Here is an 18,199-nt window from a genome sequence, read left to right on the forward strand (position 1 = left end):
TAATTACAGTTCCCTTTTTTCATCTTCAAGCGGAAATTTGACTTAGGGTCTATTCCAAGGGAAGACTGGAAGAACCCAAGTGTCAGTCGCAGCACAGCGCCGCAAATTGAGCTAAGGAGGAGAGCTTGCTGAAGACCATATAATGTTATGGATATCGAACTATGTATCTTTTGGGTGGCTAGCGAAGTCTATACTGCCGAGCCTCATTGGCCCCTCCCCCCTTTCCATCAAGTCGTTATGGCAAGGTATGGCTCCTCAAACTTTTTTTGCTTGTCCCAAGGAGTTCGAAGAAACCGTGCTGGAGTGTAAATGTCATTATATTTTTTATAAAATTGAAATCTAGAATTCTGTATTCATTTTAAATTCAAACTGGATAATATGAGCAATTATAATCATTACCAACTACTATTGACAGAATAAAATTGATAAAAATAGTTATGATAATAGAAGCAAAATGGTACAGGAAATTGCAACGAGGTCTTGAATTCAAGCCTTGCTTTCAGAGTCTAGTTTTTTTTTCTTGGATGAGAATCTTAGGTCCTATTGTTAATTTTGTGGTGCACGTATGAAAGTGATTAATGATAGTAGTTTTGTTTAGATAAGTAGTATAGTAGTATGTAGTAGTAGTAGTAGTATAGTAGTAGTAGTAGTAGTAGTAGTAAGTATAGTAGATAGTAATAATAGTATAATAATAATAATAATAATAATAATAATAATAATAAAGTGGAAAGTAGAGGAGAGGAAAAAAAAAAGAAAAAAACAAGAAGAAAAAAGAGAAAAGAAGAAAAAAAGAAGAAAAAAGAAGAAGAAGAAAGAAGAAGAAGAAGAAGAAGAAGAAGAAGAAGAAGAAGAAGAAGAAGAAGAAGAAGAAGAAGAAGAAGAAGAAGAAGAAAGAAAGAAGAAAAGAAGAAGAAGAAAGAAGAAGAAGAAAAAAAGAAAGAAAAAAGAAGAAAGAAAAGGAAGAAAAAAATTAGAAAGAATGAAAAGAAAAAAGAAGAAAGAAGGAATACAATAATAATGATCATCATCTCATCACTCCATCAATATAAATTTAGCCTGTCAGGTGATGCAAGTTATACGATGTTTAACTCAAGATAAATGGAAGCAATCCTTTTTTTTAAAAAAAAAAGAAAAAGGAATAACATGACTTGCCAACCAACCTCAACCATTTGAATTGATTTCTCATATTTTTTCCAATATATATGTGGTCAATAAACAAAGGAAAAAAAATAAATCTTGATAGAATTGACAGAGGCAACTCAAATTTGAATATAGACCAATCTGCAACTATAAGAAATCTTGGCTCATTCTTTGATTCTGATGCTTCAATGCTGAATCACAAAACAAAATCCTGCCAATCTTGCTTTTATCACATAAGAAATATTGGTAAAATTCAACATTTTCTTGATGCAAGCAACACACACATTATTGTTCATGCTTTGGTAACCAGCAAGTATGACTACTATAATTCATTGCTTTTAGGTGTCTCGGCCAAAATGACACGTTTGCAAACTATTCAAAACAAAGATGCAAAACAGATTTTAAAATCTGATGAACCTACAAAAGAAATTCTATAAAATCTCCAGTGGTTGTCAGTTAGTGAAAGGATTGTTTTTAAAACGTGTAGTATTGTTCATAAATGCTTAAATAATCAAGCTTCAGTATACCAAATGAATTTATGTCAAAATTATAATAGGTCGGCTGAAGACTTTCTCTTAATCGTCCCAAAAACCAGTGTAACCCTTAGTAGTAAGTCTTTTCTGTAAGTGGCCCCACCTTGTGGAATGCGCTCTCCCCAGAAGTAAAACTAATTAGGGATAGTCAGTCTTTTAAAAAACACCTGACAGAACTTTTTTCCAGAGAGTATGAATAGTTTCACTTACAGAATATGCCTTAAATCTAAATTTAATTTTAAGTTTATTTTATTCCAGTGCTGATCTTAAGTTCAGACTGACAATTTCCATTGTATGTATAACTTTAAAATTTTTGATTTTATTAATTTTTAAAATGTTGTTGTTGTAATTAATCAATTAAATGTCTTTCGTTAGAATAAGCTATTGATGTTAGTTAGTAATATTGGTGCAAGTATGCATGTGTAATGTTCGTGTGCGAGTATAAAAGTATGTGTGTGAGTCTGTGTGCAGGTATGTGTGTGTTTGTTTCTTCAAATGTGTTCTCAAAATTCTCAATATGTTTGAATGACAATTAATATTTGTAAAGAACTTATGAGCACTGATGAGGAAGTTGAACACTACATAAGTAACTTATTATTATTATTATTATTATTATTTTTCATATTAAAAAAAAAAAATCATATTTTCAACATGTTCAAAAATCCAAAACATCAAAATTTAACATTCACAGAATTTATGGAGTCTTATAATCATTTGCCTGGCTACTGAGATTCTCATCTAGGAGGATACGATTTTTAATGACCTTCAACTCTTCCAATTTTATCATTTTCCCCCTTTTTATAACAAACTCTGACGCATTCAGCATATTTTAGTCAACATTACCAAATTATCATATATTGGACCTAAAAGCGTTTTAAAATATAAGAAATCATACTGATTGGCAAGCCTGACATAGCTGCTTTCTGCCCCTTCACCGGGTATCTGCATTCAATGAAAACAAAAGCAAATGATAAAACAAAGCAACAAGAGGAAGAAGAAAAAATACAAACAAAAAAAACCCCAACAAACCTGGTATACTGGCTACTTGTGAAACCTGAGTCTAGAAATGCAAGAGGAATAAAAAAATAAAGAGTACAAATTTGCTTAATTTTGGGGAAAACCAAAAACAACTTTTTCTTAATGGAAAAATATTTCAATATTCATGTTGCAACCAGGAGTAAGATATGAACAAGAGTGTATGAAAGGTGCCAGACAAAGCAAGAAAAAAAAAATACAAGAAAAAAAGCAAGCGGCCAGATGTTCTATCATTACACCACAGAGGTAATGGTAGCACATCTGACCGGTAATCAGAAGGTCTGAAGTTTGATCCCCAGTCAAGGTAGACTGATTTTTTTTCTTGTATTTTTGTTCCTTGCCTTGTCTGGCACCTTTCTTACACATTTGTTCAGATTTTTATCTTACACTGGTGTCTGCTCCCTAATTTCTTAACCAGAAGTAGAGCATTATTTGTGATATAGATTTCCATCTGAAACGAACAGTAACGATTTTAAACTAACCTTTGAGAAGAACGTTATCTATATTTAATCTGCCCTAAAAAAAAAACACAAAGGAGGAAGTTAGAAAGAGAAATACTCAATTTGACTGAGATGTTAAATATAAATAAGTATATGTGACAAAGAGTATGTCACATTAAAAACAGTAAATATAAACAAATTGCAAACTGTACATAGGGTCCCCCTATGCTGCAATTTGTACTGAAGTTTTCGACAAATACAATTTTTGGTTACGCTAAATTTCAAGTAACTTTAACTATTATTATAGTGTACCATAAGTGTCGTCGATATGGCTATGACAAAATAGGCAATTTTTTGTGTTTTGATAACTATGTTTCTCTTTTTGTTTCAATTGTTTGATTATGGCAGGAGTAAGAATAAAAGCAAAAATAATTCATATCACTTTTACCATGAAATATTAAATGAAATTAATTACTGTTATGGCACTGCCTTGGTTTTTAACAAATTGGCACAGACGGGGAAGAAAATGAAGAATCCTTCTTCGTGCAAACTAATAACCACAGTCCAAACAGATTTTATTTTCTGATGAAATTCTATCCAAATCTGAAATGCTGAAAGGGCATTCCAGAAGTGATAGTCCAGTGGATTTCAGTCCGGAGAATTTGGGGGCCAATTTTCTTTGTTAATGAAACGTCCTGGTGCTTGACGATGCAGAATCTTGCGGCAGATCCTAGAGATAGGTCTTGGACAAATATGAAATAATTTTTAGGATAAAGATAAGGCAACAAGTCTTTCTGTAAATGCTCCGTGTAAAACAAAGCAGTCACATTCTTTTTGTCGGGACCAACGATAACATTCTCTGCGAATCCTTTAATGGAAACAAAACATGATACCATGAGTTTCTGAGAGAATACACTGCTTGTGTGACACAGCCTATCCAAAGAAATGTTTCTTTTTTATTTAGAAACACCAGATGCATTTTTGACTTTTTCTATTGATAAAGTGGTTAACTTTCAAAATGTTCTTCTAATATCACAAATTTTCAAGAAAGCTCTTTAAACTGAAACAGAAAAAGATATAGCTAATTCATGTTAAGATGAGGGAATGGATAAACGCAGAGAGGAAATGTAGTAAGCCTTACCTTATTGATATTAAGACTAAATCCTGAATTTGCTTCATAGCGCATCACTCTCTGCTTTTCACAGTAAGCCTTCCAAGTATCTTCGTTGAATCCATAATTAAAGTAATCTGTTATGTCAGCACCTGTAAACAATATGGCAAGTTAGGGAAGGTTGGGAGGTAAGAGAAGGAGGAATGAGTATCATGAACATAATTGCTTTTCTTGTGATAAATCAATCACTCCTGAAACTGATGTTTTGAATATCAGATTTTAAAACAATTTGTAATATCTACTTACTCATTAGGGGTCCTAATAGCTTAGTTAGCGAAGCACTCGCTTTGCAATTAATTCCAGGTGAAATCAATTTTTTCCCCCGACCCCCCCCCCCCCCCCCCGGTCCAACTAGCAGTACCCGGAGTTTATTCGATCTGGTGAAAAGTATTTTGCGCGATAGACTAGTATCCTATCAAAAGGGTAGCAAACAGTTGTTACTATCCGTTTAATACTATAGAAACCAAGATTAACTCTGGACCCAAGTGCTTTAAGGCTGTGAAGGAATTTATTCATTCCCATGGGAAAATTTGTCCTAAAGGTCATTTCCAAAGGAAGTCTGAACTGACACAGGCATCAATTGCAGTATTGAACGAAAGAGAGATTAATTGATCAAGGTCACACAACACAGTGGTTGGGTGAGGAACCCATTAATTCCAGATCAGGAAGCAAAGATCATTAATGAAAAAAAAAGATGTAAACTAACCCACCATCTATAATCTTTGGCAAAGAACATAACCTTATATTAAATCTGCCATGGTACTTAAAATTTTGAGGAGAAAAAATCTACTACTACTAAAAAATAATTTCCAATGATCACATAAAAAAGCCTTGAAGTGGTGGAATCTGTCTTCCGCTAAATTGAATGGGGGTGACAGCAACATAAATTTTAACACAGTAAAGGTACAAATCTCTATATATAAGATGACCCAAACACCTGACCTGCTAAAATCTATGACAAGAGATTGGATCAAAATACAGTTAAGAATAACATATATTTCAAAATTCCAAGAGTTTTCCAGTAGTCTAAATTAAAATTTCAAATTTTGATTTTCCATGTATCAAATTTTTAAAAAATATTCCAAGAGGCGTACGAAGCCTGCCCCTAGCCTTCCCATGATGTTGACAGTTCAAGTTTATATATATAGCACAAACATAAATAATTTCAGCTCAGCTTTATTGAACACTTATATTTAAATATAAATTTTGTCACCTGGTTTCCTCCATGGCATTTCCTCCACATTTAAAGTATTGAGGTCAAACTCATATGTGGGTACTCCATTTATGGTCCCCACAGCATCCACGTCCAGGCCTTTGGTTACCTGGGCTGTCTTGGCAGCTGCTGTTGCTGTAAATCAGTTTTTTTAAAAACTATTGAGTCCTTCAAAATGAATCACAACAAAAATATTTCTTCAAAGACACAGTATCTATTTGAAAAGATTTTCTTAAACGAACCCATTTCTTGAATTAATTTTTTTTTTTTTTAATCAGTGATGAATATGACAATTTGTCAAAAAGAAGGAAAATCTATCGGTCCGTCTCTCAAGCCCAAATCTAATGCAAAAATAACATATCTATTCATTGTTACTTTTAAGGTTCCACAAATATACAATGCCAGATTAAAAAGGGAAATAGATCATTAAGCCAACTATTTATTAATCTGTCAATTAAAAAACATTAAGCATTCTAAATTTAACATAAAGTAAATCAAATCAATCTGATGTCAATGCCACTGAATAATATAGCTTACCTGCTCCTGGCTTTTGATAATTCTGCCCACTTTTGAATAGATTCCTTGGAGTTGTGCTGACAGGGAAAGAATTTAAAAATATGTATGTATATAAAATGGTTTTTATCAGACATCTACAATATGCAGGATGTTAGTTTGCTTCTAGGGTTTTAGGGCGATTGTAACACATTTAGGTCATATCAGCGCCAGTAAAAAGGAAGAAAATGGGATAGTCAAAAGTTCTAGATTTACAATTAAAGCACCCAAGAAAAAGTAAGACAAAGGGGAATTGGTTCAAGTAGGGAACAGATGTAGATTCCAAGAGCACAATATCATTGTACTTAGTTTGAGATCACCTTAACGCCTCATCCTGACACAAGCACAGGTCCCCACAATGAGGAATACACTCAAATGTTTACAAATCATATCTATGTAGAACAAGAAATAATACAGTGCATAACAGAGAGATGATTTACAAGACAAAAAATATAATCTCCCAAAAAGTACACATTTGACTGTTTCCCTCTAGTCAAGGACTCCAGCCAGGACTAGGACAAAACCAGCAATCTCATTCTAAGACTAAAGACAGAAAGCAAATTGGAAAACAGATATAGGGGGTAGAAGACACAGCAAAAGACCTCCTGACCACAATGGGAGGTCAAAGTCCCCATCCAGTGTTAGAGATTTATATTTACCATTACTTTATTTTATCAACCATATGTGATAGGATATGTAGTGTGCAAGCATCATATGTTGTGTATGTGAGAATGGTACGGCCTTAACATTATGTCGTTGGGTAAAGCACCCTCAAAAATTACCCCACTCAACTCAGGTGTGAATTTGGCTATTTGCAGTGACAGATATTGTAAAAGTGCTCATACATAAAGTGAATATAAAAGCTAAATTGCACTGTATAAAATGGAAGTTTATCTCCAATTAGCATGCTCAAGGAATTAAAGAAACATTGGGGGGCGTACTAAGTATCAAGCATGATGAATTTCTGAAAATTTGTTCTGTAAATGTTTTCATTCTAAACTATTATTGATCTTCATTGCTTTCCAAAATACACGTCTTAGGTCTCTTAAAATCACAAGAACTTATTAGGTTAAAATTCCTACCCATGTGAACCAACAGGAGTTCAACATGTAAAGCTGTCTAACCTAAAATGTATCCATTCCTTTCACTGAAGCACAGCACAAAGTAATTAAATTGTGATTACTGAAATACATATTTCAGTCTTTTTATTTATATATAATTATATTTTTTGTCTTCTCTTAAGACCATGATTAAATACTTTTGCAACTCCACCCAATCCACATTTTGAAATATTCACGCCTAACTTTGTAAATCCTTGACATTGAATCCTATCATGACCAAATCAAATTCCTGCTGAAATTTTTTAAAGTACAGTCGAACCTGCCATAAGGGAACCACTTATAAGACAAAATATCGTCTGAGGTGGAAAGCCTCTGACCCATATTCCTAAGTCATGCCCCATCTCAGCCAGCAGTAAAATAAAGTTTATCACCCTGCCCAGTGAGTGTTACATCACTGCTCAAAATTTGTACAAGTGCAGTTATCATTCATTACAATATTATGACACTTGTCAATGGTAACTAGAGAGTTGGTCATGAAAAAAAAAGTGTCACTGGGATGGCGGCACTGGTATACATACAAACACATTTTATCGCGGTCTTCTATACCAGACATCACACCCAGTTACCATATCGTCTCTGATATAATAGTCATTTATCGGCTTGTGTGATGGAATCTGACAATTCTTTTTTATTGGTCACCGTTCACGATTCAGTACAAATTCATGTAAGTGAAATGATGGTGGGGAACATTCTTCAGAACACAAATACCACGTTAACAAATGGATTAAGATTGATTCAATAGGTTTTTTTGTTCTTGTTGACTGTTAATGTCCAATTAATCGAATTGAGAGTGAATGGTTGTTAACTGAAACAACAATTTGTTTTGTTTTTTAAGGGGTTTACAGCGCTTGAGACACATTTAGGTCATTTCAGCAGCAGTAAAAAGAAAGAATATAGGAAAGTCAAATATTCTAGATTTACAATTGAAAGCAGATGAGAAAAAATAAGACATAGGCAGAATGGCTCAAATAAAGAACATATGTAGATGCTAAGAGCATAATCAGTGTTCTTAATTTGAGATCACCTAAAAGTTGCCACAATGAACTAAAACAAGAATGGAAAACACCGAGAAATCAGGTGATGCCAGGGGCAGGACAAACCAAGAAATCCCACTCTAAGGCAAAAACATAAAGCAAATAAAGTGACCTCCTGCCAACATGGGTGGTCAGAGAATCAAAGATTAAATTCCAATGCAAGATCCTGTATCACAGAAAATGTTAGAAGGAAGGGTTAAATAAAATGTTACATCCATAATGCAGTGATGATAAGACAGAGAAACAGGGAATCTCCTTAACGGCCACGCACTGTGCACGCAGTGAACAAAAGGGGGGAGAGAGAGAGTACACGACCTAACTATGGTAATATAATCAGAGACTGACTATAATATGCTTCGGTATTGTCATCCATTGTTTTTTCCCGTGATTTTTTATCGGGGCAAATTACTTTAAGTTTATTATTGTCTGATATCATGTCCCTGATGTACAGAATAATGGATTGTCTGATATCATGTCCCTGATGTACAGAATAATGGATTGTCTGATATCATGTCCCTGATGTACAGAATAATGGATTGTCTGATATCATATCCCTGATGTACAGAATAATGGATTGTCTGATATCATGTCCCTGATGTACAGAATAATGGATTGTCTGATATCATGTCCCTGATGTACAGAATAATGGATTGTCTGATATCATGTCCCTGATGTACAGAATAATGGATTGTCTGATTTCAGGCAATTACCTGAGAATTTATAGGCCTGAAAAGATCAATATCTATTGTCTGTTTCTCGCTATAGAAACTAGGATAAACTCTAGCTCCATGGGCCTCAAGGCTCTGAAGAATGACTAAAATCATTATAAATAGAGAAAATGGAGAAAAGGACATTAAACCTTGCTTACTCATTTCCTGTCCATGTTTTGATATCTCCTATGGTGACTTGAACATCGTCATCATCATCATCATCGTCATCATCATCATCTTCTTCATCGTCTCCATTCTCTACATTACTTCCATCAGGTTGAGAATTTTCTCCTTCTCCATCTGGCTTTTCCTGAAAGAATCCAAATCATTTTAAAAAAAAGAATGAAAATAATAATAAAAACAACAATAATAATAAGAACAACAACAACAACAACAACAACAATAACAACGTTAAATTTTTGACAAAAAACACAGAATTACTGACAAATTTCAAAATTATAAAACTATTTTTTGAAGATTGATATACGGCGAATAACTTGCAATCCTTTTTTATATTAAGGGTAATTATATCTCCCGTTGACTCAAATGATATATTTAGAAAATCTGCTAGGGCACAATGCTAAAGATGCATAATTTCAGGTTTGCAAAACATTTCCTCATGGATTTAAATCATTCTAATATGGGTCATTTCATCGTATTTGTCCAATCAGGAGAATATGTTTATCAACAGTCTTTCATTTCTTTCACTGACTATCTATCACTCAATTAATCAATGGTGTTCAACTCATTTGACTTTTAAAATTGAAAAGTGACAAATCTGCCTTCATTCATTGGTAGTAAGCAAATTACAAAATTAAAATAAAATGAAAAATGAAAATTTACTCTTTCCCGCAAAATTGAGTGCTTTTTACTATTCAATAATAATAATAACAACAATAACAATAAAAATAAAAATAATAATAATAATAATAATAATAATAATAATAATAATAATAATAATAATAATAATAATAATAATAATAGTAATAACAATAATAGTGATGATGATGACGATTACAATGATGATGATGACACACCTGATAACCAGATACACCAGTTGAGAGAGATTTTTGAATGAATATCAGGAGGACTTGACTAAAATGCGATAGATTACAATCTTATTGACTTAATGTTTTACAGCAATGCAGTAACAGTGACAGCAAGTTAGAAGGAATGAGGATGAAGAAAATTGAAAATCTACAATCAAACCATGCTTTATTTTGTACCTTTTACAAATAAGCAACACCACTAATACTACCTCAACTACCACTACAACTGCTACTATGAATACAACTACAACTGGTGGCAGTGATGATGTAGTGGTGGTGGTTGTAGTAGTAGTAGTGGCAGTGATGATGTGGTGGTGGTGGTTGTTGTAGCAGTGATATTGATAATGATGTGATGGTGGTAGTGGTTGAAGTATTGGTGGTTGTTATGATGTGGTGGTGGTGGTGGTTGCTGTTGTAGTGGTAGCGATAGTGATGATATGGTGGTGGTTGTTGTAGTAGTAGTGATAATGATGATGTGGTGGTGGTGGATGTAGTAGTCGTGGTAGTGATGATGTGTTGGTGGTGTTTGTAGCAGTAGTGGTAGCAATGATGGTGTGGTGGTAGTGATTGTAGTAGTCGTGGAAGAGATGGTGCTGTGGTGGTGGTTGTTGTAGTAGCAGTGGTAACGATGATGTGGTTGTGGCTGTGTTGTAGCAGCAATGGTAGTGATGATGATGTGGTGGTGGCTGTTGCAGTAGAAGTAGTGGCAGTGATGATGATGTGGTGTGGTTGTAGTAAAAGTGGTAATTATGATGATGTGGTGGTGGTGGTTGTTGTGGTAGTGATGATGATGTGGTGGTGGTTGTAGTATTGGTGGTAGTGATGATGTGGTGGTGGTGGTTGTTGTGGTAGTGTCAGTGATGTGGTTGTGGTTGTTATAGTATAGTTGTAGTGGTAGTGATGATGATGTGGTGGTGGTGGTTATTGAGTTGAAATAATGGTAGTGATGAATTGGTTGTGGTGTTGTATAGAGGTAGTGATGATGATGTGGTGGTGGTGGTTGTACTAGTGGTGGTAGTAATGATAATATGGTGGTGGTTGCGGTGGAGATGATGTTGATGTGGTGGTGACTGTAGTAGTAGTGGTAGTGGTGGTGGTTGTAGTAGTAGTGGTAGTGATGATGTGGTGGTGGTGGTTGTAGTGGTAGTCATGATGATGTAGTGGTGGTGGTTGTAATAGTAGTGATAGTGATGATGTGGTGGTGGTGGTTGTAGTAGTGGCAGTGATGATGATGTGGTGGTAGAGGTGTTTGGGAGGCGGGTACCCTTGGAGCAACATGACCTCACCAGAATTTGAGAGAAGTTGCCCGTAAGCGGAATTTTTTGTTCTAAACGGGATTTTTTTCCGGTGAAACCAGAGTTTTGGCATCACTATCTATTTCATAAAACAGTCAAAAGCAAATACTCAGCCATAATCTACGTTAACAATTAAATAAAACAGATACTCGACCAGGCTTCATCACACCAACAAATTTCACCAGCCATTCACAAGAACAAACACATACAACTACAGCTTTGTCTCTCAAACAATACGTGAATGGAACAAACTACCACACGACATAATAGACAACACAGACCCAACATCATTTCAACGCGTTGTCCTAATATACAAAAAAACACAGGGAGGATTGAATGATTTGAGTGACAGGATTAGTGTGGTGTGATAGGTAACATTTATGTGTATAAGCGGGCACAGTGTGTGTGTATGTGACTGCATATAAATTTCAAAACGTCCTTACCTGTGTTTGACCCCCAGCTTCATCAGTATCCAATCTGATAAGAAAAAAAAACATTTGTGTCAGTTGGAGGTTTAAGCATTCATATTAATCAATTTCTGAATTTACAAACCGCTTCAAGAAATGATGATTCAGAAAATAACGTAGACAAAACCAAAAATGTCAAAATGTAATTATGCTCTGGCTAGAAAAAGTGGACAGCAAGGTTGACTGTAATACATGTTTTTTTGAAATATGATAATCGATTAGTGAATGGGTAATCCACTTACTTTTTTTCGAGTTCAGCGACATCTGGCTTCTTTTCTTTTTCATTTTCATCTGTAATTTGAAAAAAATATTATCATAATTTAACCACAATCTAAAAATGTTCTCCTCATAGGCTCAAAACATAACAAGATCATTTGTGCTCACTCACAATACACAGTGATTTTTTTTTTTTTCTTTAGCCATTCAAATCACTCAGTATTACAATTTTGCACTTGTTACCCTAAACATTAGTAAATGTTATAATAATTATAAAGACAATAAAGTTTTAAGAGTAAGTAATAAAATTAAACAACACATTATAAGTGATTACAAAATACATAATGAAAAGTTAGAGACAATCACAAAGGTTGAATACCTAGAGCTCATTGGCCAGCAAAATGTCATGTAACCATCATATGGACAAAATTTGCCACAGAACAAGGTTCCTACAGCAATTCCATTTTGAAATTCCAAGTAGTTTTCCAGGAGTTTTCGGGGTATTTTTTTTTTTTCAATTTACGAATTAAAAGAACAAATTATCCCTTTGGTGCTTAAATATCTCCATAAGTGGGAACAACTCAACTCCTTAACTGTTGCTTCACAGTACTGTAAGGGCCTCAAGTTCCCTTTCCTTCAGCTCAGCTGAAGATATCGATGTATTTGATTAAAAAATAAATTTCATGGTATTCAAACACCCGAGGTGTTGGGCATAGGGGAGACCATGATATGAGATCAAAGAGAAAAAGCCGCCGGCACTTGGATAGCGGGAGGGTAATCAGAATGGGAGGTACACATTAAGTCTAGTAGCGCGCAGGTCCAGTATTGAGGACGAGCACAACTGAGTCAGTGGGGCGACGGCCCAGTATTGAGGACGAGTTGGCTCTGACAGCGAGCGTGCCAATCCATTATTGAGGACATGATCCAGAGGCTCCTACCCCCAATAGCCCCAAAGAGGAATCATAGTACATAAAAAGCGGAATTTGAGACCAAAAAGCGGAATAAACTTACTAATGTTAACTACGACATGATTTGCTGCAGATAATGTAATAGACAATCCAAAGTCCTCAAATGATATACTATAAAATGTCTACAAAACTGCAAATTGTTTAAAGACTAAAAAGGGGGTCAAATAATAATAGAGGACACAGCCCCTGGCAGTCTCAGAGCAAATCAATAAATGGTTGGATTTAACCTTGTCAGGACCTCCCCTCCCCCCTCCTCCCAACACACACCTAATCAAACAAATGTGCATGCCGGCGCATGCACACACACACACACACACACATACATACACACACACACACACACAAATACACAGTGCTAAAATTAAATAGGGAAAGAAGCCTACTCAATAATACTACCGATTGGAGCCAACATATAATATTACTAGGTCATTTACCTCATATTGTGGAGCCAACAATAATAATAATACTTCGGTCATTGACTCCTCCCACTACCTCCCTAAAATATAATATTATCTGACATCAACTGCACAGACTATGAAGGGAATAGTCAGACACACAAAATGTGTGTTGATTGACCATAGAGGATGATGACGAAATAAACCATAGCTAACATTTAAAAATTATTTTTCTTGATTGAAAAGCGAAATTTTTGCCTTGAAAGCGGAATCGCGGAAAGTAGACCAATTAAGAGGAATGATTCCGCGAAAAGCGGAAGGGTAGGAGCCTCTGCATGATCAACCCTGTTTATGAATGAATGGAGTTGTTAACCTTTCTATATTTAGAAATGAAGTAAAAATTTAATTGATTCTGATTGGTCAATAGTTTAGCTATGTCCTTCCACTTGTGGAAGGCAATTTAGTGGCCTTTCAAGTAGTGCCGCGCTGAAGACCGGTCTAGACCGCGGTCCGACGGTCTTTTAGCTGTGAACCGAAGACCGGTCCCATAGGGGAAGATCGGCGGCGGTCCTCACTTCTTATCACCTTTCAACTAGTGCGGGGCGGTCCTTGCAAGGACCACGGTCCTACGGTCTCGCGCCATAGCCTACTACTTCCCCAGCGCAGGGTTGCCAGATTATTTTTCAACAAAATGCCAGGGGAAGACTCAAAAAATGCCAAAACACTCAAAAAGATGCCAAAGTCTGTTGACTCCCACCCCCACTAAGAAAACTACTCACTTTTGATAGACAATTTACTATCATATCCTGGTGGCTTGCGTGTTTTCTTTTCTTTTTTTTTTTTTTTTTTTTTTTTTTTTTTTTTTGAATTATACTAAATTTCCTGTTGGGGTAATTATTTACCTACTGACTACTAAGTGGAGTGCTAAACCACTACACCACGGTTGGATTTTAAGAATGAAAAAGAAATGTGAAGATGTTTGTTTTTACGCGTTTAGAAATAATTAAGAAAAGGTGTCATTTGAAGTATAATATACAAGAAAAGAAAATGCCAAATGAAAATGCCAAATGCCAAATGATTTTTCTAATGCCAAACGGTTTTCAAAAATGCCAGATTTTGGAATCTGGCATTTAAAATGCCAAACTGGCAACCCTGCCCCAGCGATTCGTTGCTTCGGTTGCCTATCTTCCACCAATCACCACCCATCCCACTTAATTAATCGCACCCACCCCCCTTTGCCATACACTAAACGACACAGACGACCATACAGGCAGACGACCACCAACCTCCACTCCGCAAACCGCCCTTTCGTGTGTGAGATGGGGGGAACAGGAGGCGCACGCTTTGGACGATTCCATTATACGGGGTAAATTTCAAAATTTACTACACCATAATGATCGCAATGACAATGATCTTTGGTGAAGGCATGACCCCTCTTCTCTAATGGGTTATTGTTTGAAATGTATGTGACTACTAAAGATGTGTGTGTTTATGTGTGTGTGTGTGTGTGTGTGTGTGTGTGTGTGTCGAACCTAGCAAGTAGCAAATCCGATCTTTTGTTTTCTTTTGTCCATCTCTTGTCACCACTCCTTTCTATCGCAGTGTTGTCATTTAAAATAATACAATAATATTAAAATTTCGTTGGTGTTTTTACTAATCAAATAATATGAGTTTCATTAGTTTCTTCCTTCCAAAAAACCCAGTTATAACGTCTGAATTTTAAAAAAGTCCAATAGAATATTTGGGGACCCCGATAGCTCAGTTGATAGAGCACTCTCTTTATACGCAAAGGGCCAGAGATCGATCCCGGGTGCAGTCGATTTTTTTCTGAATCCCTGTCTACTCAGCAATGAATGGGTAGCTGAGTTTGTTAGATCTGGCGAAAAGTCACCATCGATCCCTCTTATTACCTCATCCACCCCCTCTTATTATAACTTCACGTCTCTCTCTTACTCTTCAATGCTCGCTGCCCTCTAATGTGTGTGTGTGTGTGGGGGGTAGAGAGTTGCGTGTGTGTATCAACGCCACGAACAACTCGATCAACGCCTTGGGCGATGCCATTATCTCCGTTAATGGGGATAAATTTCAAATTTTATTAAATTATCGAAGTAACAATGAAGTACGGTGAGCAAATAAAGAAGGCATCACCCCTCTTCTCTAATTAGGTTACAATTTGAAATGAGTGTGACTACTCCGTGTGTTTTACTCCTGTAGACCACGGTTTTCATCGTGTAGCGGTCTTTAACGGTTCAAGAATGAACGATCCCATGGTCTCAAAGGTCAAACCGGTTCGAATTTCCAACAGTCTCTCAGGAATGTTCAATGTCGAAAAGGGCCGGTCCTAGGACCGGTCCTTGCGGTCTTCATTTCCCAAGGACCGTAGGACCGTGGTCCTTAAGCTTGCCAAGGACCGCCCCGCACTACTTTCAAGCCATAAACGAAGCCAACAAAGCCCCCCCCCCCCCCCCCCCTGCCCACCCCCATGACCCTGCCATGCGGTTTTGCATGCTCTGGTCATGTTACATCTCAAACAAAGGACACAAAGAATGAATGTTACCCACGTGTGTGTGTTTGTAGAAAATTCCTTTATCATATGTGTGCATCTGTATGTGGGCTCTTTGTGTGTATATGCGTGTGTTAGACTAATACTAGGCTAATGTGTGTAGTAATAAGGTGTAAAGCCTTGCTCCCTCTCATTCCACCAAACAACTATTCGAAATAGAAAGATGACTGTTACAGGTTTCATAAATTCTTACTAAGTTTGCTCTCTCTCAATAAATATCTTATTTCCCTTTAAGAAAATGTAAAGGTTGTACCATAAATTACTGCTATTAGCTCAAAAAGTATATTTTCTGGGATGGGTGCTAAATATTGAAATACTGCTTGGCGAGCTGCCATTGTTTCAACTGATCAGCTGTAGCAAATAGGCACTGTCAGTGTAACTTCCGGAATGCAAGTCGCGTCACTTGAGTTAACATTTATAGTATAGGTAACAGATGACTAGGAATATGTATTGCTGTCACCCCAGGAAAATGCCACAGCATCCTCATATATGCAGTGGAATATTTTTGCCTTCCGCATGTCTTTGCTGCATATATTTAGTCTTTTCTTCTTTTTACTTTATCTTTTTTTTAAATTAAATTTTAAAAAGTTGTTGCAATATTTCGCCTTTTTTTTTAAAATGGCGTTTTGGCAATTTAAAAAAAAACAACTGGCATACGATTTGTTTATTAAAAGCAGTCACGAGAGAGAGAGAGAGAGAGAGAGAGAGAGAGAGAGAGAGAGAGAGAGAGAGAGAGAGAGAGAGAGAGAGAGAGAGATTAACTCCCGTATACAGATTTCCAACATGATTCCCATATCTAAAGCCCATCCAGTCTCAATTCTAAATACATGGCATGTATGTTCACCCTCCTTACGTCCAGTAGGCCTACCACTAAAAGCAGTCACGAGAGAGTGAGAGATTTAAAGATGATCCATGATGATGATGATGATCGGGTGAGAATATTGAGAAGGGGTGGCGGCAAAGCTAACCCTACCTATTTTGGTTAATACTAATAATACAGGGATGAGAATAGCGAGAAGGGGTACTACTGCAAACTCGGGGACCCATATAATTTTGGGGGTTTGGGAGGGGGGAAACTTAAAAAAAAAAAAAGTCTAGTAGGGGGTTTGGGAGGGGAGAGACTTTATATATATAAAAAAAAAAGTATCCCCCGCCCCCCCTCCCAAAACCCCAAAATTATTTGGGAGACCTTCCATAAGCTACTACATCCCAAATCTTCTTCCGATGTTATAGAGGGGGTTTGGGAGGGGGGGGGGGCTTTTTTTTTTTTTTTGTCTCAGTCTCCCCCCTCCCAAACCCCCTTCTAGAAGTTCTAGTCCTAGTGCCTAGTGTAGGGGGTTTGGGAGGGGGGAGACTTTTTTTTTTTAAAAGTTTCCCCCCTCCCAAACCCCATACTAGAACAAGAATACTTGGGATGTAGTAGCTTATGGAAGGTCTCCCCGAATATTTTTTTCTATTCTCACCCAGGATGAGAATAGGAGGCAACCAACAAAAAATATCGACATCGGTGAAATTGAAATTTCTCCGCTCGGCAGTCTTTACAAAAGAACCTATCACTTTCAGTGAATGATAGTAAAAATTCTGGTTTATTCTGATGGGACACTTCATTTAATTATGTGGCATAAAAAAAACAAACAAACAGATGAAGAAGAAAACAACCTCCATAAAGCCAGTCCTCATCATCATCCGGCACTGTGGTGGCGGCCATTTTTGACAAATGCTTGTTTTCGTTCTTTCGTTTTAATCGATGTGATGAAAGGCCTTTGTTTTCGTATTCTTTATATTATTGTGAAACATTGTAACATATAACAGATGGTTTTATATTGCAAATTATGATCAATAAGTAGCTATAGGTCACACATTAAAAATATAAACATTGTTTCGCGTGTTTCGAAAGTAGGAGCACAAACCAAAGAGAGGGGGCACCAGAGATTTTTGATCAAAAAAAACTTCCTATTTCGTTGGGGGGCACAGATGAGAGGGACAGACAGAACATAATATTATGCTTTTTGTTGGCAGCAGCTACTTCTCATGGTGCTCACGCTACTATGTTATGGCGATGGACCCAATCAGCACCGTCGCAAACCCGCTCGAAAGCTTCGTCACAACACACCGTTCAACTAGATGTTCTGCGGTTTCGGGTTCTTTCCCGTTGGACAGGTGGGAAGTCCCCACTGATGAAGCGATTTTGCCATTAGGCAGGTTCTCGACCGATTCGCTACCACCCATCTTACTGGTGGAGAAGCCTGGCAACTTCTCAACTAGTTTCGAGGAGTGTATGTCCCCGATCCCTCCGA

General features: G+C 36.5%; 1 protein-coding gene across 3 annotated transcripts in view; it reads right to left on the reverse strand.

The window, feature by feature from the left end:
- Positions 1-17,808, reverse strand: part of LOC144971133 (uncharacterized) — a 50,954-nt gene extending 33,146 nt beyond the window's left edge. For 2 of the 3 annotated variants that reach the window (XM_078911571.1, XM_078911570.1), the window contains exons 1-8: positions 17,562-17,693; positions 12,003-12,051; positions 11,737-11,770; positions 9,108-9,259; positions 6,070-6,125; positions 5,533-5,667; positions 4,290-4,411; positions 2,703-2,733 (exon numbers count right to left, since the gene is read on the reverse strand). In XM_078911571.1, the coding sequence (XP_078767697.1) occupies positions 2,703-2,733; positions 4,290-4,411; positions 5,533-5,667; positions 6,070-6,125; positions 9,108-9,259; positions 11,737-11,770; positions 12,003-12,051; positions 17,562-17,610 (628 nt within the window). In that variant the 5' untranslated portion in view covers positions 17,611-17,693. Of the gene's footprint in view, positions 1-2,702; positions 2,734-4,289; positions 4,412-5,532; positions 5,668-6,069; positions 6,126-9,107; positions 9,260-11,736; positions 11,771-12,002; positions 12,052-17,561 lie in introns of all 3 variants that reach the window. The other variant, XM_078911573.1, reaches the window with a different exon arrangement.
- Positions 17,809-18,199: the final 391 nt, after the last annotated feature.

This window comes from Berghia stephanieae, chromosome 4 (assembly GCF_034508935.2).
Source record: "Berghia stephanieae isolate SIO BIC M18660-M18661 chromosome 4, UCSD_Bste_1.3, whole genome shotgun sequence".
Lineage (NCBI taxonomy): Eukaryota > Metazoa > Mollusca > Gastropoda > Nudibranchia > Aeolidiidae > Berghia > Berghia stephanieae.